The following is a 24,009-nucleotide window of genomic DNA, read 5'->3' as shown; positions in this document are numbered from 1 at the left end:
AAAAGGGGTCCAGGCTGGTGCAGCCAAGTAGGGAGAAGAGAGGCCTAGGCTGGTGGGAAGGGCAAGGGGGAGAAGGGATCTGGGCTGGTGCGACTGCAGCCCAGCCCAGCCCTCCATGGGCTTATCTCCCACAAGAGGGGGGTTGGTGAGTGCAGGGAGCAGGAAGCACAGCCCCCTAGTAATTTAAAATTTTCATTTTAAACCTTATTTTCTCTCTTGCACATGCACAACTCCTTTCCCAGTTTTTCACAGGAATATAACATTTTCCTCCGAAAATGTCTGTGATAAATCTTGAAATCAAAGCAACGCTCATGAAATGAAAAGCTGGTTTAAAATCAGTTCCCAGAATTCAGTACCTACTGAGTGTTAAGAGTTAAATTATTCTGCTAGCCACACAGAGTACAAGTGGTGCCTTATGCAGGGTGCCAAATATTGTAATAATTAGAAATAGCATTTAAGGTCTACCTCATACAGAATAGAAGAATTTGTATCCGTCAGTCCCTTTGGTTTACATTGCTCTATTCTCTACCCAGGTCACAAATAATGATTGTGGGTACAATATATCTTTAAGGTGATTAATAGAAGCTATGTTCAATGTTCTATGCCAGCCAACTGGGATCAGATTTTGGCAGCATGAAAAAAATAAATGAAAAACTCAAACAATTGAAGCAGGTCAACTGGCTAAGGTACTGAGTATCTTTCTGCTAGAAATCCTTAGCTCAACTACATCATGAATATAATAAAGTAGTAACAACTGCGTCATATGCACAAATAGATATATTTACCAGAAATCTTTTAAACAAAACTCTAGTATGTTTCATTCACAAAATCAATTACAATCCCTGCGTAAGATATTTCTTAGGATTAATGATAGAGTACCATAAATGCCAGATAAGCCTCACTTAATCCAGCAATTCTCCAGTAAATGCCCTGTGCTTCAATTGTTTTTGCTTAATTATACGTTTCTCTCAAATGAAAAAGAAACAATAACCCACCTCCAATTTGAAAGCCAGACCTACAAAAGGCTTGGAGTCATCTCTGACTGAGCCCAGGAGCAGCTTGGTTTTTTCCTCAGAGTCCCTTTAAAAAAAAAGAGTGCGAGGGAGTTTAAGTGATGAGAATACACAGCAGTTTCTTTTCACTGTGTGCTCAAATCCTGCTAGGTGCTGGAGTGTCCTACACTTCCACTGAAGTTGTCTGGGGGCTGCATAGTGCTGCACAGCAGCCCTAGTAAGCTTTGTACACCTTGCAGGACCAGGCCTTCCATCCACATGTCATGTTCTTCATACACATGCAGCAGAGAAGCATACTATAAACGTCAACACAGGGAGCATTCATGAGCACAGAACTGAGAGGAAAAGCACATGACCACCTCAACTATTCAACCTGTCAGTAGCAATAAGTACAAGTAAGTGTACAAGAATGGGTTAGCTTAGCTGTTGCACCATCTGCTACCTCAATTCAGTCTCTTTGGATTTGGTCTTGCAATTGTGGAATCAAAGTACAGGTTGGACCTCCCTAGTCCAGCACCAGTCCCAAATGAGAATTTGCAGGACAAGGGAAGGTCTCCTGCCACCAGATCATCACCGGATGCAGGCAGGCTGCCCCAGCAGGCACCCTGTCCCACCCTCCTGCTCTCCCAAACTGGCTGGGCTCCTTGCCCAGCAGCTGCCGGCTCTCTGGGCATCACAAGCTCCAGCTCCTACCACAGGGCTCCGGCCCTGCTTGCTGTAGGCTGCCACGGGGCTCCAGCCTGACCCATGCTCCCAGGAGGCTGCTGTGGGGATCTGGCCTCTCACTGTCAAAGGGCTGCAACAGGGCATCAGCCCCGCTTTCCCATGCGCTGCTGCAGGGCTCCAGCTCTGTGTCAACACAGGCTGCAGGAAGACTCTGGCCAAGGGGCTCCACCCCCAGACCTGAGAGGTTTCCAACTGAGCTGCCCACCTTGTTTTCCCAAGCCCCAACTGGTCCTCCTTCCCTTAGGTTCCTGTGCTCTAGTCCAGGAGCATTGGTAGTCCAGCCAGACTACAGAAATTGCCTGACCAGGGAATGATAGTTTTCGGAGGTACAGCCTGCAGGGTTCCCTCTAAGCTGTGTGCCTGCATTTGCAGAGCCACGAAGCAGCACTCACCTGCTATCCTGCTGTACTTGCAGCCCAGAAGGTGAATGGTGATGGTGGCATGGTGGGTTCTGGCAGGGCCACGTGGTAGGCACCTGCCCCCATTTGCTCTGGCTGGAGCTGGGGCACAGTGAGGGTGTCCCTACTAGGGCAGCCTAACTGCTGAGCCGCGTAGCGGGGTGCTTCCCCCATTTGCTCTGACTGTAGCTGCTCCCCCACACTTCCCTAAGCCATAAACTCTGTGAAACATGGTATCTGGATCAAAAGTTTAACTAGATAGGGTATTATTGTAAAAATAAATTTACATTTATATTTTGCAAGGAGGCTCTACATCTTAAATATGTGATCAGTATACATCCTTTAGAATAATAATTTGAGTGTTATGCTCTAGACCTCATTGATACGACCCATATCTTGTGTTCTGGCCTTGCAATTTATTAACCCAAGATGGATCACTGACACACACAGTGGAAGCAGCAGAGCAACATGTTTGTTGTACCCGTGTATCTGTAGCATTCAACATAATGGGGTCCTAGTGAGGGAACTGGCAAATAATAATATATCCATTATTATATTATATTCAATATATACAAATAAATATAAACTGAGGTTCTATAGAAGATATACATTCATGAGTTGCATTTTCATGTTATTTTCTGCTATTTGATATATGTAAAGGCAGGGGCTGAATGTCCAATCTATGTTTTTCCTAGTTCAATTTATTTTTAGATAAAATGCATTATGCATTTTGTTTGCTTGCTTTTCTTTTCTTTCAGGCTGGGGAAGTACTGTAGTTTTTTTTAATGAAGCTGCTCCTGGACCGGGGCCAGGGTACTAAAAATAGTACCCAGCTCCAGCCCCAGGTACAAGCAGCAGCCACCCGCCATGCTGCCCCACCCTGGCATCAGGGGGATAGAGGCAGTTGAGGGGTGCAGGTGTCAGGAAGGCAGAAGGTGAGGAAAGGGGCAAGGGGAGGATTAAGGCGAAAGTGGGAGTGAGGAGAGGAAAGGACTTGTGCTGAGGGGAGAGGAGGGAGCCAAGGCAGGAAAAGAAAGGGGAAGGCACCAAGGGACAGGATGGAGGGAGGACAGACAAATGCCAGGGGGCCAAGAGAGACAGTGAGGGGAAAGGGCCGGAAAGGATAGGGGAGGGGCAATGGGAACAAGAGGAGAGGGGAGGAGTGGGTGCCAGGAGAAGAGAGGTTGAAAGGAGGGTAGGCATGAGGAAGGCAGGGGATGGAGCAAGTCACGTGTGAAGGCACAGAGGGGTGTGAGGAGAACTCGGACAGAAGGTGGTGAGGGGGTAGGCACCAGGAAAGTAAGAGGGCAAGGGGGGCAGGTGTTGAGAGGGCAGGGGCACTGAAAGAAGGGGGAGGCACCAGGAGAGTGCTGGGGACAAAGGAAGGTGTGGGTGCAAAAAGGATTGTGGGGGTGAAGCAGAAGGGTAGACAGAGAAGGGAACATAGGGGAGGGATGGACACCAGAGGACAAGGGGAGAGGCAGGGCAGGTGGGTAGAGGAAGATGTTAGGAGAGGAGATGGGACAGCTACAGATGATCAGAGTGGTGTTAGAGGAGGGGTTGGCACAGGGAGGAAGGGCGGGTGCAAGGGTCAGAGAGGATGGGTAGGGGGCCTGGTCCCAGGAGGGCTGAGGGGAGTGAGAAGGGCAGGAGCCAGGACAGCAGAGGACGGTGAGCAGTGGGGAGCAGCAGCAGGTACCAGGGGACAAGATGGGGCGAGGGGAGATGGGAGACATGGCAGCAGAGGGGAAAAGAGAAAGGTTTATAAGATATTTATAAAATATTTGTTAATATTTTAATGACACACATCCGAACAAGCACACATGTCCTCAATACTGGTATATGAAACAAAACTCACTCTGCTCAGGGATGAAAAATGTAGAGGGAACACTGACAACCTGTATTATAAAAAAATTCCAACCTGGATTGGGATGTTAAAATGAGTTTAACTAAGGAAATGTATAACTGTTGAAAATTTTAGCATTTACACAATGCGGGGAATAGGGGTAGCAATAGCAGTAGGGGGCATGTAGCTCCCCCGGAGCCCGTGTGCGCAGGGAGCCATCTTTTAAACTAGTTCCCTGCACACAGATGCCAAAAGGGCGGAGAGAACCTGCAGTAGCAATTGCTCTCCCCACTCAGAAGTAACAATGATAGGTCACACAAGAAACTTTACCTAACCTTTCTAACACAAGGATGGTCACGACAGGGTACGGGAGTAAGTAGGGGTGAGAAGCTGTGTTCCCTGTAAGCTGAGTGCTTGAGTGGCTGGCCACCCAGGAGAGATTCAAATACTGTCCAACTGATTAGCAGAGTGCCCACAGCCAGCAGCATGCATTCCACTGGTGATGCACATAGACACATGCTTCAGCACACAAAATTTATTCCACACATGGCTAGGGGTGGGCAATAATTTTTAAAGGGGGGCTACTTTACAAATATCTGAAGTGGCCCCAGACCACCCCAAAAGGGCTAAGGCCCCAAGCAAAGGGGCCAGGAGACTTCTTGTGCTCCCTTACCCACAAACCCTGATTGGCCTAGGGGTGGGGGAGTGTGTGAAGTATTTGCCCCCCATCTCCTAGAGAGACTCGCCAGCTGTCTTGAACAGCTGGTGGTTCCCTCCAGGCACCACATGCCCCTAATGGTGGGAGGAGACTTCGCTTACTCCCTCTGCCCCCAGGCCAAGCAGGAGCATGTGAAGTCCTTGCTCCCCACTCCCACCCTGCCAGGGGTGCATGGCAGCTAGAGAGAACTGTCAGATGTTTTAAAACAGCTAGCAGTTCCCTTTGGTACTGCATGTCCCTGGCGGGGGGAGCACACAAAGTCTCTTGCCCTGGCCCCCACCCTGCCAGGGGCTCGTGGTGGCTAGAGGGAATTGCCAGCTGTTTTTAACCAGCTGGAGGTTCCCCACAGTGCCACTGTGACGTAGTGGGGGTACCTGGCTGGTTTCTATGCTGCTGGCTCTGGGGGAACCCCCACTGGCTGCTGTGGGTACCACGACCCAGCAAAACAGGATGAGTCACTATGCAAACCAGTGGCCAGACACCCCCCATGGAGAGGAACAAAGGAAGGTGGAATGCTGCCTTGGCTGGGGGGCAGGGCTGGAAGTTAGGGAGTTGGTGGCTGGCTGTCGGAGGGCATGGATGAGACAGCCTAGGGAGAGGAGCTGGAGTTTAGGGGCCCAGTCTCCCCCATCTCAAGGGGGCCTGAGGCATCCTAGCCCAGTTCCTGTGACCAGATTACATCTGTGCTGCGCTGTGCTGGAGGAGCAATAAACCACCCTCAATTCCACTGGCTGGTGCAGTCTGTTTGTGCCATTTCGGGGTGCAGGAGACGGGGAACCCCCAACGTGCCGTCACAGCCACACACCCCTGTCTGGGAGAGGAGACTTTGAGCACTCTCCCATTTCCAGGTCTCAAATGGCCTGGGAGTGGGGGAGTGACAGGGTGGCTGCAGGCCAGATCAATGGTCTTGGTGGGTTGGATTCAGCCTGCGAGAGACTGTCTTCTCCCGTCCACACCCCCCGTATTAGAGGGAACATGAGGAGTCAACTGAAAAATACTGGTGTTCAGGGGCGGGAGGAGACAACACCTACTGGTATTAATTTCTAGGTATAGAGGTTTTAGACCTGACCAGATCACTACATATATGTCAGTTTTAATATTTAAGAGGAAGAGAAATAATGTTATACTACAGGCAGTCCCCGGGTTACGTACAAGATAGGGACTATAGGTTTGTTCTTAAGTTGAATTTGTATGTAAGTCAGAACTGGCTCCAGATTCAGCTGCTGCCACTGAAACTGACCAGGGGCTGACTACAGGAAGCAGGAGGCAGAGTTGCTCTGCCCCCAGCTTCCTGGAATCAGCCTGATCAGTTTTAACAGCTGCTGAATCTGGAGCCTGGGACAGAACAGCTGGGGCGCTGCCCGGTAGGTTCCCACAGGACCAACCTGGCAGCACCCCAGCTGCTCTACCCGAGGCGTCCCGCAACAAAAGGCTGGTCTGCTGGGGATGGGGGGGGGGCGCACTAGCTGCGCCCCCTCTCCCCCCAGCAGACCAGGGAGACCCAAGCAAAGCCGCACAGGCGGAGGGACCCCGCTGCCCGTGCGGCTTTGCTCCTGTCTCCCTGGGGTGCTGGGCTTTGCTGGACCCCCCCAGCAGACCAGGGGGACAGGAGCAAAGCTGCCCAGGCGGCGGGGGTCCCGCTGCCTGGGCGGCTTTGCTCCCAGGCAAACGAGCAAAGCCACCCAGACGGCGGCTTTGCTCGGGTGTCCCTGGTCTGCTGGGGGGGTCCAGCGGCTTTGCTGGACCCCCCCAGCAGACCAGGGAGACCGGGAGAAGCTTTTCTCACCCCGTAGGACACGGGCAGCGACCCGCTGCCCGTGAGTTCCGGGGCGAGAAAAGCCCTGTTCGTAAGTGTGGATCCGACATAAGTCGGATCCGCGTAAGTCGGGGACTGCCTGTACAGGTGAAAAGAATGCCCCATTGATGGAGGGATCTGTCATCTTTTAATTACCTAAAGACTCAGGTAAGCCTTCTACACCACACTACTATAAATGCTCTCTTTTTATAGTGACTGAAGAACATGCATTTTGTTAAAATTTCCTGCTCCATTATGAACCTGCACTTCAAATCCAGAATAATTCTGTCTCCCCACCCTCTTCCCTCTGGCACTTACTCCTTGTTGAGAATAGCATAGTTCTGGACTTCAGATGGATTTGGGAGATAGTCTAAGACAGCATCCAGAAGGGGCTGCACTCCTTTGTTCTTCAAAGCACTTCCCACAAGTACAGGTGTGAAGGACCTTTTCAATGTTGCTCTTCTGATTGCAAGCTAGAAAAACATTTATGAATAACTTCTAATTTTTTGGCAACTGCAATATTATACACAGAACAAAAAGCAGCCACTTTTAACACTGTAGTAGTTCAGAATGCTAGCTTTGAAGGGCAAGGATTATATGTTTAATTATGCCTTGCAAAGTGCCAAGCAAATGGTTTAACAAGAACAAAAAATGATAAACATACATAAACAGACAGGGTTGGACTGGAAGCATAGTTACAGCATTAACACAATATGTAGCAGATGAACAGCATTGAAATAAAAAGGATAGTACTCAGTGCTCCCACCTCAATATTCCCTTTTCCCCTATCGACCTTAAGAACTCCCCCACACGCAAACTAGGGGGATAACTCTCTCTTTCTTCCCCCACAAATAGAGTAACAGTTTTTATCATCATATAGTGGAAGTCACAAGGCTAGCAGAATGAAACCACCACCATATGGTATGCTGATAGCTTAGAACAGTATCAATACAAATAAATATTCAAACATCCAGTAGCCCCAACATAAGTTTGTGAAGATAGACTTGATTTGAAATATTCTAACTGTTCACCTTTCAAGTGAAAGTCAAACTGACATCTGAACTTTAGTTTAAAAACAGAGATTTTCCTTCAAATGAACTGTGCTGTAGTTATAGGCAACAAATTTCCCAGTTGGTGGATAGCAGGTCAAACACTTTACAATGGAACAATCATGTTTCTTCCAATGAAATCCAAATAGCTGATTGTTTTTTGTTGTTTTAAAAAGCAGACAGTGTAAGAAACACACTGTTTCACTTCATATTACTCAACTGTTACATAGAACAATGTGAGCCTTAACAAGTATTTACCAATATTGTGATGAATTTATTTTAAACACGCTCAACATAATACTTTTTTATGTTGTGATTTTGAAAAGCAAAGAGACAAATGTTTCATCATTCATTCAAGACTTATAGGGATGTGAATGGAAAATTTTATATTTATTCCACTAATCCACGTTAAAACAAGACATGATAACAAATGCTGAATTCTGCTTTAAGGTTTCTCCTGGGTTAGCCCCATATGAGCTGCCAGATGCTTTATTTGTCTGCTCATCCACAGAAACAGCACCTCGCAATTCCCAATGGTGAATCACCATTCCCAGCCAATGGGAGCTGGAGAAAGTGGTGTCCTGATCCACAACGCTTCCCACAGTTCCCACTGGCAGGAAATAGCCATCCACAGACAACAGGAGATTGTAGCAGCCAGGCAGTGAGTGATTTCTGGGTTCTACAGAATAGGGCTGAGGAGTACAACAAGGTGCCAAACTGTTTTCCAATCCAATGAGAATTTGACAAATTCAGGAAGCGTTCCTGTTCTAAATTAGGACAAAGTGAAAAAATTAGATCTGAAGTTGAGGCTTGAGGTTCAAGCTCTCTTAAACGTAGGGTTTGGAGTCAATTTGCACTGAGGTCAGGCCTAACCATGAGGAATTACAGATACACATAGCATGTCCATGTAATCAGAACTTTTATAAAATATCCTAAAAGTCAAACTACTAGCAAAAAAGGACTGTTGATACCTATATTAAATACAGTAAAACTCCAATAGCCCGGCATTCAACTGTTCGGCAGTCCTGATACTCCGGCATCAAAATGCCAAGCGCTCCTGGCCAGCTGATTAAAAAGCCTGCGGCTTAGCACATGTGCTGGCTGTAACCAGGCGGAGCATAAGGATGGGGGATGAGAAGAGAGTGGGATCATGTTACAGCATTGAGAAGAGCATTTTGCTTCAGTGAAGAGGAAAGGGGAGGGGAGGGGGAGAAGGATCAGGTTACAGCATGGAGGAGAGAGACAAGAAGAGGAAAGGGGAGGAGAGAGGGAGGAAGATTGTATCCTGGCCAATCAGCTGTACCAGACCTCCTGATTCTCCGGCAAATCTGATAATCTGGCTACACCTAGGTCCAAAAGGTGCCGGATTATCGGAAGTCTACTGTAATAACTTTGTCTTTTCCATTAGTACAAACTGTTAACAATTCACCCTGTAGCTTCTTTTAAGCTCTCTTAATTGAAAGATATTTTGAAATAGCAAGGTGGTTCATAAGGAAGACACTGGAAAAACTTAAAGAAAATCTTGATCGATGCTTTTTAAATATCCGAAGATATACCAAAAATGCACAAAAATACAAGATTCCATTGTCATTTTTTCTGCTTAACTAGTCATCCGGCATGTCACTTGGAAACCCTTACTTATGCTTAGTATTCCTATTTTGCTAGCCTAACAAGACACTGGAAATGCATAGCTCCATTCAATTCTCATCACAGATAATGTTTTTAGACACATAGAAGTAATTTTATTTCTTTTTTGTGAAGATTATTTTCACTCCATTAAGGAGCTGGGGCACGTCATACAGAATTCCTCATAAATAATATTTTCGTGGCACAGAACCAGGTATGTGTTTAAGCACTTAATCCTTAATGAACATCATTCACTAAATACTCTTACCTTCAGGATTGATAGCCAACATGTTTTCCAAGAAAAAATATTTTAAACAAGAACTTGGCTGCCTGCCACTGAAAGAAAATCTATCTTCAGGGACAAATTAGTATAAATAAACCTGCCTCTGCTCTGCCACAGCTATTTCATAACTAATTAATTTGCTTTCAGGAGAGGGGATAAGAGCAACACAACTCTGAATAGACAAATTTACTTTTGTAACAAACTGTCTTCCCAAGCATCCCACTGGGTACTACCAATAACAAATTCTCCTTAGAATCACTACTCCTCTACAGCAATTCACAACAGGAACAAAAGAGCACACTGACTACTGCAGCACTTCCTCCTCTGGCTCAAAGAGCTTTGCAGTTCTTTAAGGCCACTATTAAGATAGTAATTCAGCAGACAGGGTGCTTTATGACATCTCATCAAATAAAGCACACTGGACCAGATTTTCAAATGTGCAGAACATCCAGAATTCCCACTCGAGTCAGTGGGAGCAACCGCTACCCAGTGCCTCTGAAAATTCAAGCCTTTTATCATCATGACAAATTCTTTAATAGCACCTTGAGGTATAAGCTTTCTGAATGCTCCTGAGCAAGAGGATAGCAAGATTCATCAACTGTGGAGCCAAAACCAATATTCTTTCAATTCCAACCTGCATTACACACATAAAAGGATTAAACAAATCACTTACTCAGATCAAAAGGTATCAGCCCAGAGTGTACAAAAAAATGTACATTGGAACACTCATTGCATCTCTAATTCTTGAGTGACTACTGTGCCTCCATAATACACCATTAATAGCAGGAGACTGCTTCCTATGGCAATGTAAGAACACAAATAGAACAGGAAACAATTGCAAAATGGCAATTGTGTATTGACTCCCTTAGTATCAGAGTAAAGAGATGAAAAAGGTACTTTTAAATCTAAAACTAATTTGTAAAGTTATGATTTCCATAATCAAGTATGAGTTGAATTCAGTCTAGCCTCAGTGGGCTCAATTCAGTGAAATGGTGCCCACTTATCCCATCCAGGCATGGATTTGACCAATTCCTCGAGATAGTGAAAATACATTCAAAAACTTTAGTTGAAAAAGAAACACCATAACAAAAATACATAGCGACTGCCACCTTCATCCACTCCCACAGCCTTATAGCAATCCCCTTTCGAGCAGCATCCCTGGAAGAAAATCACAGCAAATGTAACAGTTAAGTTTAAAAAAAAAATCAGTCTACCAAGTATGGCGCCCTGCCCCCAAAATCCTACAGAATCTGTCACCGCTTTGTTTGCCACATTGAACAGTCTCCTGCAGCAGTGTCTATTTGCAACACATTAATAGCTATTAGTGCCCTCTACTGGAAAATTACTGCTTAAATCAGAGGTGGGGAACCTAAGGCTAGATTTGTCTGGGCTTGCCTGGATCAGGTCCCTGAGCATTGGGCTCCCACCCAAGCACTGGGGAGCCTGTGCTGGTGGTTCAGCCCCCTCTCTCCCATTCCCATCGGGCTGGAGCACACAAAATCTACTAGCCTAGGACCCCCAAGTTTCTAGTATGCGAGGGAAATGTGGGGAGTGTCTTTCTCCTTCTCAGCCAAGGGCCACGTCAGTGCTCCCTTGTGTGTGGCTCCTGACTGATTTTTTGGTGGGCCAATGGCTCCTGACCCAAAAAAGATTCCCTACCCCTGGCTTAAATTAACATCCCTTGTTAAAAGCAAAGTCAAAACAAAGGCATTGGACAAAGGCATGACAAAGACAAATCAAGTAGGGATGTCAATGGTTAACCAATAAGCATCACCCTTACTGAGTGACGCTTACCAGATATCAAGCAACCCAGTCCAGCCCAAGCAGCCACCCATGGTGCAGTGCGGCAGGCCTGACAAGCTGTGGAGCAGCCGCCACCCGGCTGGAGCAGCCCCAACCTGGGCCTCATGCCAGGCCCCATTTAAGTGGTGAACCAGTTAAACATTATGTTTAACCAGGTAACTGAATAAATGGGATTTTACATCTCTAAAATGAAGTATAATGCCCGAAATCCAAAGAGGTTATTTTACCCCATGCTGTCACTGGATCCAAATAACTTAGCAAATGTTTTATATCTGAAACTGATGGTACATGCTTGCGTGTACCATCATACCTACAAGGTATGCTACTGATCAACAATTTAACAGCGCCAAACTGGGACTTTTAGCTTGCAGAGATCTGTGGGAGGCTTGTGGTCCCTAAAAACTGTGCTCATACAAGTCAAAGACAAGCCTGACATAAGGTCCCCAATAAAAGTGAATTTGCTTTATCCCTGAAATGGGTAGAACACAAGCAGCCATAATACATTTGTGCCAGCATCATCCAGGCAACATCTCTCAAGCCTGGAGGTAGCAGGTAGAAGAGATGGAAGAAAAGTTTCAGGAGAGCAATTCAGTTTTCATGCCCATTTCATGCTATAAAAGGCTACAAAGAGGGAGGCAGGTCTGTGGAGCCAACATGCGTTGGGGAAGCCTGTTTGAAAGCTGGCTGAATTAGCTCTAACCTGCCCCCTCACCCTTTGCGCTGCTGCCTCTCTATCAGAAGTAGCAGTGTAGGGGTGGGGGAAGTGGATCCAGTGCTGTGGGGAGCCAGCTTAAAAGCTGGTTCCCCCAGTACCAGCTCTGCGGTGCCACCAGCCCTCCACCCCATGCTGCTGCCTCTGCTACCACTTAGTAGGGGGGGACTAAGTGGGGGAGGCTGCCACAAAGCAGCTACTGCCCGTGGCAGCCTGAGGTCACCATGGACAGGGGCTGGTCTGCAGTAGCAGACCTGGTCTGCAGGGGAGGCCAAGAATCCCGTAGACAGAGGCTGCTCCACCTCCCATGGAGCTCAGACGTCCCGCAGACAGGAGCTGCTGCTGCGGACCAGCCTCTGTCTGCAGTGGGCCCGGGCTGCCACAGAGGCTACTTTGTGGCAGCCTTGCCTGCATGCCCCTCCCTCTGAACCAACCTCTGTCCACAGGAAGCTTGATCCCCCATGGACAGGGGCTGCTGCCTCTATTAGAGGCAGCAGCGCAGGGCAGCAGGCAGCTGGTCTGTGTGGGAAGCTGGTTTTTAAATTGGCTCCCCTTGCAGACTGGCTCCCACCTACAACCCCACGCTGTTTCCTGCTGATTGAGAGGCAGCAGTGTGGGGTGGTAGAGGGCTCCCCGGGAGAGGGGTCAGGTGTTCACTGGCTGCCGACTCCACTGCCAGGGTCTATCGAATAGTTGTGTTACTTCTAAGATTTCATGTGGTTACACAACTATTCAATTACACTACATCCAACATCCCTACAAGGAACACAATGTTGACCCAGCTTGATCTTGCTCAGTTTGTAATATTTTACAGGTTCACACTCCAAGAAGATATGGACCCATAGAGTCCCCTTGAGGTTATTCTAAGAAAGGAGGCATATTATGTACTGTTGTTTACATACTCGCACCTTATTAATGTTCACATTGGGCACGGTCATATTAGCTCCAAATTTAGAATAGAAAAAAATGAAAATTTTCTAACATTGCAGTTGATAATTTGCGATAATTTAGTAATTTATTTGCCAAATTATACACTTTTACTAAGTCAATAATCACCACCAGACTCTCAAATTTATTGCTATCCTCTGACTTTCTTCCATTTCTAGATGTGGTCTCACCATCTTTCTTCATCACAGTGCGGCACTGTTGTTCTGTTCTTTTCTAAATTTCACAATTTTCTTCATTCTTTTTTAAACTATATTTTGACTTAAATTAATACTCTCCAGAAACTCCAGGTAATGTCAGGATTCCCCTATTTTGTCTTGTTCTTACTACACTGGAGTCTGCAGCATGAGGTCAATACAAGTAGGAAATGAGGCAATGTTCTCAAAAGTTTAAGCACAAATCCTTGAAGGCTATATTCTATTCCCAGGGAAATTCTCCACAACTGCAATAGAAAATGTCCCTCTTGGAGATTCCCTTTGCGCCTCTGCAGATTTTTTGGGGGGAGAAAGCAATGACAATCTGCACCAGTACTCACTCCTCCCCACTGGATCAGCAGCTCAGATGTGTGTTTGGGTTATGGGGGGGTGGGAGAGAAGAGGTCTGTCATCATGCAGTGTGGATGCAGGTCAGATCAAGAGACCTGAGTCATAAGGTCTATATAGTGCCGTATGGCTGTGTTAGCACAGCTGTGAGATCCGGGTTCAGCAACTGCAAAGACAGGTTTACAATACAGTGTTGAAATTCAAGCACCAGGCTTGGAAAAACAGACTCCTTAAGCCTGACTCCCACAGGCCTGGACTTAGTGTGAAATGTGGGCATACCTACAGAGGTTATTACAGTTCATACCCTTTTGGCAGTGTCAGTCCAGTTCCGTGTCCTCATTGCAATATCCACCAACACATCTGGCAGCCTTGGTAACCAACTGAGCTGATGTAGAGAGTGAACATGGCTCTCACCTAATGGAGATGGTGTATCTAGGTCAGGGCAAACTTACAGGGTAATGGTGGCCCTGAGAGCACACTTAGGGTGATATAACAAACTGTAATAATATTTAGGCACATGCAACCCTTAGGAGGATTTAACAATTCTCACAATAAATAAATGTATGTTCTAAAACATATCATTTACCTTTAAATCAGTAATTGTAGGAATCTTCTCTTCCAGGAACATCTCTCCAAGTTGCTCATCTGAGTTAGCAACACATTCAATCAGTTCCTGATGTCTTTCTGTAGCCTCTGCTCTAAATTCAGCTGGAATTTCATCATATGTAATGATTTCTCTGCAAAGGAATAGACAACATGATCAGTGGATCACCAAGTGAGTGGAGCTTTCAACAATGCGGTTAGCATAGTGGCCATAAAATGCTGAGCTAGTTCAAAAGTCTCATCATCTAGGGGTAATAAAGCTACTGAAGTCTATCAATATTGCATCTCCAACTCTACAGCAGAGGAACTTCAACAGCTCATGTGGGGGCTTTGCAATTCACCAAAGCACCCTAAACATCAGCCTCTATTCCCCTTTAACATTAGTTTATTCTAAGAGTTACATGCCAAACAGGCATGACTGGGTCTCATTTTTGAGCAGATCTCCTACTCTTTAGGTTGGATGCAACCAGCCTGGCCACTAGAGCGGATCTTAAACATTTGTGATTACATGGTATTTTGTCAAGATATTCTGTTTTGTTAAAGCCCAAATATTTTGCAAAGACATACTGGTTTTAACAAAGTTCTTACTGGAAATATTGAGAAAGAATCTTTCATGCTCTCTAGCCTAGTGAATAGGGCACTTGCCTGTGATGTGCTTCAAGTCACTTCTCTGCCTAATTCAGAGTGATGTGGGATGAAAAGCTCTACTTTGAATCAGGCAGAGCAGGGTCTTCCCATATCCTGGACCAGTGGGCTATCCTAACCATTGGGCTACAGAGACATACACAAACACATTCTTCTTCCCAAATCAAAAAGCTAAGGTTTTCATCTGAAAAATGACATGTCAACCAAGTTTTGGTTTAGTGAAAGGTCCTGTTTTGATTACAGTAGGGAACAAAATTTTCAAAACTTCCCCACAAAACAGAACTGATGTCCACCGACAGCTATAACGTTAAACTCCTTTGATTCATGCCAGATCAAGTTGCTGGCAGCTATAACTGTACCCTGAACTGACCCTACAGGCATCTCAATAGGTTTTGAATAGAGATACAAAGTTAGGGGCCTTACCCCTCATTAAATTATGAACAGATGGTTATTTTATTCACAATCAACATGAAGTGGGACTGGGATCCATGGCTATCTACTCCACCCCCATGAAAGACACTGAATGAAATTCTGGTCCACTCAAGTCAATGGGAGTCTTGCTGCTGTGTTGAATAGGGATAGGATTTCACCCAGGAAGCTCAACCAAATGGCAATAGGAATAAAAATCTTGCTCAGGATTTCTGCCAGATACGTGATCTAACCCCATGGTGTCTTTCCACCTTGTCTGCAACCACAGGGACTTTTGCAATATCTATATCCTTAGTGCACAACAGTGCTGTTTTATCTTCTGACTCACATTCCAGTGGCCAAAGAGATGCAATTACTAAAGCTGTAAAACCAAACATGGACCTCCCATGGAAGTCACTAACTGCTTCTCTCACTACCAAGAGATTTTTTGTACATCTTTCTTTTGGCAACAAGAATAATTTTCCACTCAGTTTCAGCATTCACCAAATAGGGAGCAGCCTCAGCAAATAAGAAATACCTCTAACCACTTACCCAAAGTCACCATGAAAGTATATAGCTCTTTGCTCTATGAGATCAATGACCCCCCTGAAGTTTCCCTCCAGGCCAATGGGAATCTGGATGAAGGCTGCATTGTGATTTAATTTGGATCTGAAAAGTTTGAAAATAGAAATCAGTTCTTAGGACAAGCCAAAGCAACATTTTAACCTACGTATCTAATCCTAGGTCCTTGAATAATGTTTCTGGGACCAATAACCTACACTCTCCTTGCTCAAGGACAAAGCCTCAGGTCATAGAATCAGAGCTCTAGTGAAACTGAAATGTTGACAGAACAACAAAGGTTTGCTTTTGCCTGTGTTAGTTTGTTTTCAATAGTAATTTTAATCCAGGGATTACTTCTCCTTCATACTGGCTCTTAATACATTTAAAAGGCAGAACTGAGGCAGGGTTAGCTCCTGAGGTTGCTTATCAACTAATCAACTAGTCAATGGAAAATCCATGAACTAATTGATCAGTTGATTAAACTAAATTTAACATCCCTGCTTTGGAGCCAGCTTGTTTGTGTATTACAAATTGAATCTATGCAGAGTTGGAGAACAGAAAAGGATGGAGGAAAGAAGGGAGTGCGTGCATGACATACAAGGCTTAAGTTGACCACTTTCCCCACCTTTAGGTTCCTACCCCTTCTCTCTGTGATACCTGGAGCAACACACTGCAGCACTATTATCTTAGCACAAAGGGAGTCTTATTATTAAACCTTTATAAATGACTCCATAAACAGCTCCATTGTCAAAACGAGTGCAAATGATCCACAGAAACAATTCAGCGGCCATGAAACTGGCTTCCTTTCAGGAAATAGAAGTTTCATAACCTAGGCTGACACTGACAGCTGTTTTCACAGGAAAGTAATATTGGTACCAGCTTGTAGTGACATTAAAGAAAAGTTACTTCTATTACCTTGCTACCACCTGCTGTAACCTGAAGCCATGCATTGTTCTCTGTTACCTCAGACCACACACACTGAGCAGGATCATTAACATTTACTCAGAACATCAAGGAACTGCACTGCAAACAAGCTAAACCATTAGTTACCTTAGTTGTTCCACAGCTCTAGTTGGACTTGAGCCCATTCTGTCCAGTTTATTAATAAATGTTAAACATGGGACGTTGTAACGCTTCATTTGTCTGTTCACAGTCATCGTTTGGCACTGGACTCCTCCAACAGCACAAAGCACGAGGATAGCTCCATCAAGAACTCTTAATGCTCGTTCCACTTCAATTGTGAAGTCCACATGCCCTGAATAAGAACAATAATTTGTGTGTGATGGTTAAGCAGCAGCAGTGAATTATAGACTACTAGGAAGTTTTTTCTTCTATATTCACATGAGTAAGTCTTTAGCTATGTCAAGACACTGTCAAGTCAAATTTTGTCCAAAAATTGGGTTTTGAAAAAATAAATGCTTCTGAGAATTGGTTTTAAAGGAATTCCACTGGAAAACATTTTGATTTTATCAGACAGAAATACCCACACAGTGATTACAACTCAAATACTACATTAAACTAGTGCAAAAATGACAGAAGGGGAAACAGACTACTGTATAAACAAAAGTGAAACAGACAACCACTCCTGACTGCGATGACTAATATCATCTCATTGTTTTCTTGTGTTCCCTATGTCCCTTTGTATTAAGGACGTTAGCATATAGTCGTTTATACGATTAACCAATAAGCTTGGTCTTATCTGTTAATCCTAAAGACTACATACACCTTTACCCCTTCCTCTCCCCACAGAGCAACCTGCCTCTCCCCAGCGTGTAAATGTGTAACTGCTGAGTAGGGATGTTAGCAAACTTTGTTTTTTGGTAAACATGTAACTGCTGTCTCTTGCCCAACACTTACATTGTAAGCTGTTGGGAAAGAGATTGTCTTTCTGTTCTGTATTTGTACAGTACCTAGCACAGTGCATCCTGGTCCAAGACTAGAGCTCCTGGGTGCTTTATTAATGCTAATATAATGAGTTTTTCACAGACTAAGATTACAGAAATGCAAAATAAAAACATCAGTAAAGAGTGAAACACAGATCTGGTAATTAAAATGCTTCCAATTTTAGTAATTTAATTAAGAGTATACATGAAGGCACTGTTCCTTACTTATTTGCCAGATACTGCTTATGTACTAACAGTCAATCCCTCGGACCCAAAAATGTGTTCTGGAGCAGGGGGCAAGCAGAAGGATCAATGTTAAAAGTAACAATTTTTGGCCCACGTCTATTTTAGTCCTTGGTCTCCGGTTCCAACACTGCCAACCAAGAAGCTAGTTGTATACCAGAAATCAGGATTCTCCAATGCATTTCACGTCGCCCCAAAGAGGTATAAAGACACTTAAATATTTTCAGTTAATACCAAAGCTCCCAATGACTTTCATGTGGGACTCCTGCACTGAGCCTCTTGCCAAAAAGGGGGCTCTTACATATGAACTGTTCTGTATCTTAAGCCATTTCAACTAGGATTGAGACAAACATTGACACCAGTTGTTCTAATTTTCTCTCCCATGTTCTACAAAAGACGACTTACAAAGAGAATCTAAGTCAGTAGGGTTTGTTATATTCAACTCTCGAACAAGATGACTCCAGTGGAACAGTGAGCTTTACATGGTAACCCCCAAGTACCTTAGAAATATGCAAAAGTGTCAAATGCTTTTTGAAAGAGGCTATTGGGAACAGAGCTGTCATATCTTTCCCCTTTTATTATTATGCATTGATTTGATGCTGCCATAAATGTGCATTTATCAAACAAAAGACGACTCTGTCTGGGCCTGAGTAGCCTAAAAATTACATTGAAACAAGATGCATAAAGACTGTGGGCTAGGGATGTAAGTGACGAGTCGACTAGATGTCTATCTGATAAGCATGCGCAGGAGCCAGTGCTGGGAGGAGCTGGCTTAAATGCTGGTTCCCCCCAGTACCATCTCCGCAGGGGACAGGGGAGACAGAGGCACAGAGGGAAAATGGCTTGAGCAGGGACTGAAGCAGCCTCCATTCGTGCCAGTTCCTATTGCGGGCACTTCCCCTAGCGGCTCTTACTACATTTAAAATGTAGAGCTGCAGCACAGGGGTTTGCAGCTCTACAGAGTTGTCCTATTGACTATGATCAGCACAATAACCTCAATTTAACATCCTTACTATGGACAAACCTGTATTCACAGTTGGCAAGGCAAATAATGATTCCCAAAACAATTATACTAAATTTTCTGTGCTCTGTTGATTTCTTTTTGTCTTTCACACTAGCAGACAGACAGAAACACATACATAGAAGTCTCTGTTCAGTACAATACTTTGTGTGATCAGCTCTGGTAGCACATTGGTCTTCTATCTGTACACAAAATATTTTGGTTAGGGTAGCACTTATAAAGTTCTCAAAGTACACGTTACCTGGTGTATCTATAATGTTGATGTTGGTATCCTTCCACATGGTATATGTTGCAGCAGACTGAATTGTGATTCCACGCTGTCTTTCCAGCTCCATAGAATCCATGACAGCCCCAACTCCATCTTTACCTTTTACCTTAACACAAAAAGCAAAGCATTTACTGCAAGGAAATTTCCTCAGCTTGAATAAGAATATAGCCTGGCTAAGCATCTTTCACACCAGCAACAATGTTCATCTGAGTTAGTGGCACAAGAGTTTGGTCTACAATCCTAACTCTTTCATTTGCATATTACTCCTGAAGAAGGCTTGGTAGTCAAAAAGCCACTGCAAATAATTTCTATTTTGCTGTGAATCTAATAAGCAAATATATCTGCATCCAGTGAGCACATTCTTTGTATTTTCTATCCTAGTCACCTTTGACTGTATGGAGATTTTCCATTTATGTTGGCGGTAGGGCTGTGTCAGTTTTTTTTTCCTATTTGATTTTTGTGTGTGAGGTGTATGGGACAGCAAATGTGTGCAACTTTAGGAAAGTGTCAGTGGGTACCATAAGAAAGCTGTCTCTAGGATTCCCCATTTGGCTTATATTTCTACAGGATCAATAAGGCCTCTAACTGTAATCTTCTTACTTCATTCAATACTCTTTGTGGTTCAACAATTTTAGACAATTCAATAGCACCATCATTGCATGTAACATTAAAAATCCCCTTGCCACTGACTGTCATACCAATAATTCAGAGACATACCTCATGCATCTGTGCTATCCTCCCAGTGTAAAAAAGGACTCGTTCTGTTAGTGTTGTTTTACCAGAGTCAATGTGAGCAGATATTCCAATATTGCGGATCTTTTCATTAGGAATGATTTCTGAAGAACACTGTCTGCAGCTATTCAAGAGAAACTGAAAGACAAAAGCAGAATGCAATTCAGCCCCTTTCATCAATAACAGGACAATAATGGCTCATCATAAGCATGCCTCAAGGAAAGTGACTGTGTGGCAGCAGCCCCTGTCTGCAGGGGACCAAAGCTCCCTCTGGACACAGGCTGTGTTGGTTTGCACAGAGCATATTCCTCTCCCCGCACCTGCTTCTGATAGAGGGGGAGCAGGTGGAGCCTGTACTTGAGGGGAACCAGCTTTTAAGCTAGCTTCCTCCAAGCACCACCTCCTGCCACACCCCTGCCTCTGTGGGAGGCAGTGAGGGGGGAACAGGTGGCTCCACAGAGATGGCACACACTGCAGTGAGAGGCCTCTTGCCCCCCCCCCACCCTCCGTGATGCTGCCTCCCTATCAGGGGCAGCAGCACTGGGTGGGGGAGAGGAGGAAGAGCAGGTGGTTCCATGGGACCCGGTGCACATAGGAGCCAGCTTGAAATCTGGTTCCTCACAGGCACTGGCTCCTGCCTCCCTCCATTCCTTGCTGCCCCTATACAGAGGCAGCAAGGGGGTGGGGCAGGGAATGTGTGTAATCAACAGGTTTAACTGATAAGTGTAGTCATCTACACATTGACAATGCTAGTTTGAGCCCCAATCACCTTCCCTCCACACAAATCAGTCTAACTCAGGTTAGCAATCAATCAGGGCCTGAACCATAGGACATCTACAGGAGGGAGGAGAGGTCAGAGTCCCACTGTGATTCAGGTCCAAGCCCCATCACTTTGCAATGTGAATGCAGCTCATACAACAGACCCCAGTCAGAAGATCTGTGTAATATTGTATGGATTTATTCACACAGCTGTAAGACCCTGATCTTGCAATTACAAACCCAGGTTTACAGTTCAGTGTGAAGGGGTGAAAATAAGTACCAGGGCTTACCAGCACACAGCCTGGAGCACTCAGGGTACTACACAAGATAGGAAGTCTGGGCCCCTGGAAGAGGCAGATCTGGGGACCAAACTCAATAGCCCTGGACCTCTGGTGGCAATTTGAAGGGCTCAGGACTTCTGCAGCTGCTGTAGTGGTGGATGAGAGCCCTGGGTCTTTTAAATCACCAGGCCTCAGGGAACCTGTCCCTTTGGCTCTCCCACACCAACTGCACTAGTAGACAGTACCAGCAACACCACTGACAGGGGAGGGAGGGAGGGAAGCAAAAGGGGCAGCAACACTAATAAACCCCTATGGGCTGGTACCAGCAGCCACTTCCTGCTGGTAACGTGAACCGGCCCACTTCCACCTCTGTCAGTACACATGGTAAGTCATGGATTTGGAAACACCAAGCCCACAGGTTAAGTCCCAGAGACTGGCGCCTGCTGTTCTGACATGGGGAGGGGGACACATCATTTGAGTGGCACGTGAGGTGGGCAGCTCCCCTTTGCAAACACGCACAAACCCCCCTTAGCTCTGCACAGAAGTCTGCCGGAACTGCGGCGGGGCGTCCCCATGGTCCCAGGAGTCCCTGCCCATCACCCGCCTCCCCCCGCACAACGCAGCTGCGGGCCAGCAGCAGGACCCGGCCCTTTGCCGACCCTCCCCGGCTGCCGCGCTCGCCCCGCCCAGTACCTGCGGCCACAGCAGCGCCGAGCCCTGACGCCGCCGGGGCCCCAGCGCCAGCCCGGCTCTCAGCAGCTGCAGCATGGCGCGCTCAGGCCGGGCTCCCCTCAGGCTCCGACCGCCAGTGCCTGGCTGCACGCGCGCTTCCGGCCCGAGCCGGCTGGGGAGCACTTCCGGGACACTGAGGGGACGCGGCTGCTGGAGAGCTCCTCACAGCGCCACCTGCAGGGCAGGAGGGGGAAGGTGCTCGGCAGGCCAAGTCCGCTGCGGGATGAGTGTCTGTATGGATGAGGAATAGGGGTAGAAATGTAGCCTCCTGTATTTCGTATGGATGAGAGCCAGCCCCTTCCGCCTCACGTGGCGGCCGTGGGGCGCTTCCCACTGGCGGGAGCCATCAATTATAGTAATGAATGAATGTTTTCGCCTAGGGAGACCATATCTTCCCTCCTTTGACAGATGGGGAAACTGAGGCACAGGGCTGCGACTTTCTCACTGGCAGCCAATGGAAAGCCAACCTCACGCATTCCATACTGGTAAAACTGGCCTAAAGATCACAAGAGTGTTTTAAATAAAATAAATTATGATGATCATTATTAATAAATACAACAATAATAATCGTCGTATTTTCCTTCTGGTTTATGAGCCTTCGGAGGCCCATGAATCACATGATTCAAGCTGCCTTTTCCTCAACCACAATTATTAGAAAGATAAGTTTTTCAGAATAAAAGCTGTAAAACTAATTCTCATGTAACTGCTTAATTCCAGGAGCTGGACCTTAAGAACTACACCCAGGCCTGCCAAGGGAAGAAAGGGGCATCAAAAGGGGCACCAGCCTCAGGACCTGGTGAATTAAAAGGGCCTGGAGCTCCCAGATGCTGCCACCATGACAGCAGAAATAGCAGCAGGCGAAACCCCAGGCTCTTTAAATGGCCAGAAGAGTTCCGGGGAATGCGCACTAGGCAGCACTGAACAGCTGGCTGGGGAAGTTAGCCCCCAACCCCCACCTCCTCTACCTCGTCCACGATCTCCGCACTAGGCACAGGAAAGTGGCCGTCTAGGGCAGGAGAGCTGCCAGCCTGGCCACCCAGGAGCAGGTGTGCATGAAAATCAAGGGGGTCCACTGAGCCCCTCGACCCTGAGCCCTGAGCTTACAATGGCCGTCCTGGGTCAGACCAAAGGTCCATCTAGCCCAGTAGCCTGTCTGCCGACAGCGGCCAACCCTAGGGACCCTGGAGGGGATGGACTGAAGACAGTGAGCAAGCCATTTGTCTCGTGCCATCCCTGTCCAGCCTACCACAAACTTTGGGCAGGGACACCACTCCTACCCCCTGGCTAATAGCACTCCATGGACCCAACCTCCATGACTTGATCTCACTTCCCTTTAAACTCTGTTCTAGTTGTAGCCTTCACAGCCTCCTGCAGCAAGGAGTTCCGCAGGTTAACTATTTGCTTTGTCAAGAAGAACAACTTTCTCTTACTAGTTTCAAGCCTGCTACCCATTCCTTTCCTTTGGTGTCCTCTAGTCCTTCTTTATGGGAACTCAGGAAGAACTTTTCTGAATGCACCCTCTCCACCCAACCCCTGCTTTTACAGACCTCTATCCTGTCCCCCCTCCATCTCCTCTTTTCTAAGCTGAACAGTCCCAGTCTCTGTAGCCTCTCTTCATCTGGGACCTGTTCCCAACCCCTGATCATGTTAGTTGCCCTCCCCTCTCCCAGCCTTTCTCTTCCCCTCTCCCACCTCCTTTTCCCAGTCTCCCCCAGTTTTGTTCAATAAAGACAGAGTCAATGTTGGAAGAAACGTTATCTTTATTTTGTACATCAATAAGAAGGGGGGCTAGGGAAGGGTAAGTGGAAGGAGGTGAGGGAGGAATGGGGTACGAGCCCCCGATGGGAAGGACTGGGCTGGCTCTGCGGGCTTCTGGGGGTGGAAGCTCTCCTGCAGCACCCTGATTGCCCCCTCTGCCCAGATGGCAGCCTGTGGCAAGTGCAGCCGGGCTGATGGCCGAGTGGTGTGATGTGCCCAGTGTGGGTACTCCGGGCAATCTAAGCCAGGACTGCTTTGCAAGCGGGGCACCCCTGAGAACTGTCTGTCCGGGGTGGGGGTCGGGACCCTTTAAGTGCAGCCCTCGTTTAGCCTGAGACAGCATCTCCACTCTCTAAGTCCTCCTCTGATGCCCTGCCGGCACTGCTTCCGGCCATCCTTAAACCCTGTTCAGGGTCCACTCAATGTGGACTTGCTAGTTCGAATTAGCAAAACGCTAATCCGTTGGGATGCTATAGTCATGTTTGCATGCACATCCCCACCCTGCATGGGAGCAAGTGTGGCAGATGAGGTCCGGGTTCTCAGACTACTGTCATTGATTTCCTCGGAGATGCAGCCAGGGCTACTGGGGAGCGTACCATCCCTGCAGCAAGACTCAGGGACCAGAGGCTCGGGCTGGCCACGTCCCTGCTCCCTCTGCC

General features: G+C 46.5%; 1 protein-coding gene across 1 annotated transcript in view; it reads right to left on the bottom strand.

The window, feature by feature from the left end:
* GFM1 (G elongation factor mitochondrial 1) overlaps window positions 1–21,712 on the bottom strand; it is a 71,066-nt gene extending 49,354 nt beyond the window's left edge. The window contains exons 1-8 of the mRNA XM_006123452.4: window positions 21,554–21,712; window positions 19,806–19,958; window positions 19,062–19,194; window positions 16,724–16,928; window positions 15,665–15,781; window positions 14,043–14,193; window positions 6,815–6,969; window positions 996–1,080 (exon numbers count right to left, since the gene is read on the bottom strand). Of these exons, the coding sequence (XP_006123514.2) occupies window positions 996–1,080; window positions 6,815–6,969; window positions 14,043–14,193; window positions 15,665–15,781; window positions 16,724–16,928; window positions 19,062–19,194; window positions 19,806–19,958; window positions 21,554–21,628 (1,074 nt within the window). The 5' untranslated portion in view covers window positions 21,629–21,712. The remainder of the gene's footprint in view (window positions 1–995; window positions 1,081–6,814; window positions 6,970–14,042; window positions 14,194–15,664; window positions 15,782–16,723; window positions 16,929–19,061; window positions 19,195–19,805; window positions 19,959–21,553) is intronic.
* Window positions 21,713–24,009: the final 2,297 nt, after the last annotated feature.

The sequence above is a fragment of the Pelodiscus sinensis genome, chromosome 10 (genome assembly GCF_049634645.1).
Source record: "Pelodiscus sinensis isolate JC-2024 chromosome 10, ASM4963464v1, whole genome shotgun sequence".
NCBI classification, from domain to species: domain Eukaryota; kingdom Metazoa; phylum Chordata; order Testudines; family Trionychidae; genus Pelodiscus; species Pelodiscus sinensis.
This window is presented reverse-complemented; position numbering and strand designations above follow the sequence as displayed.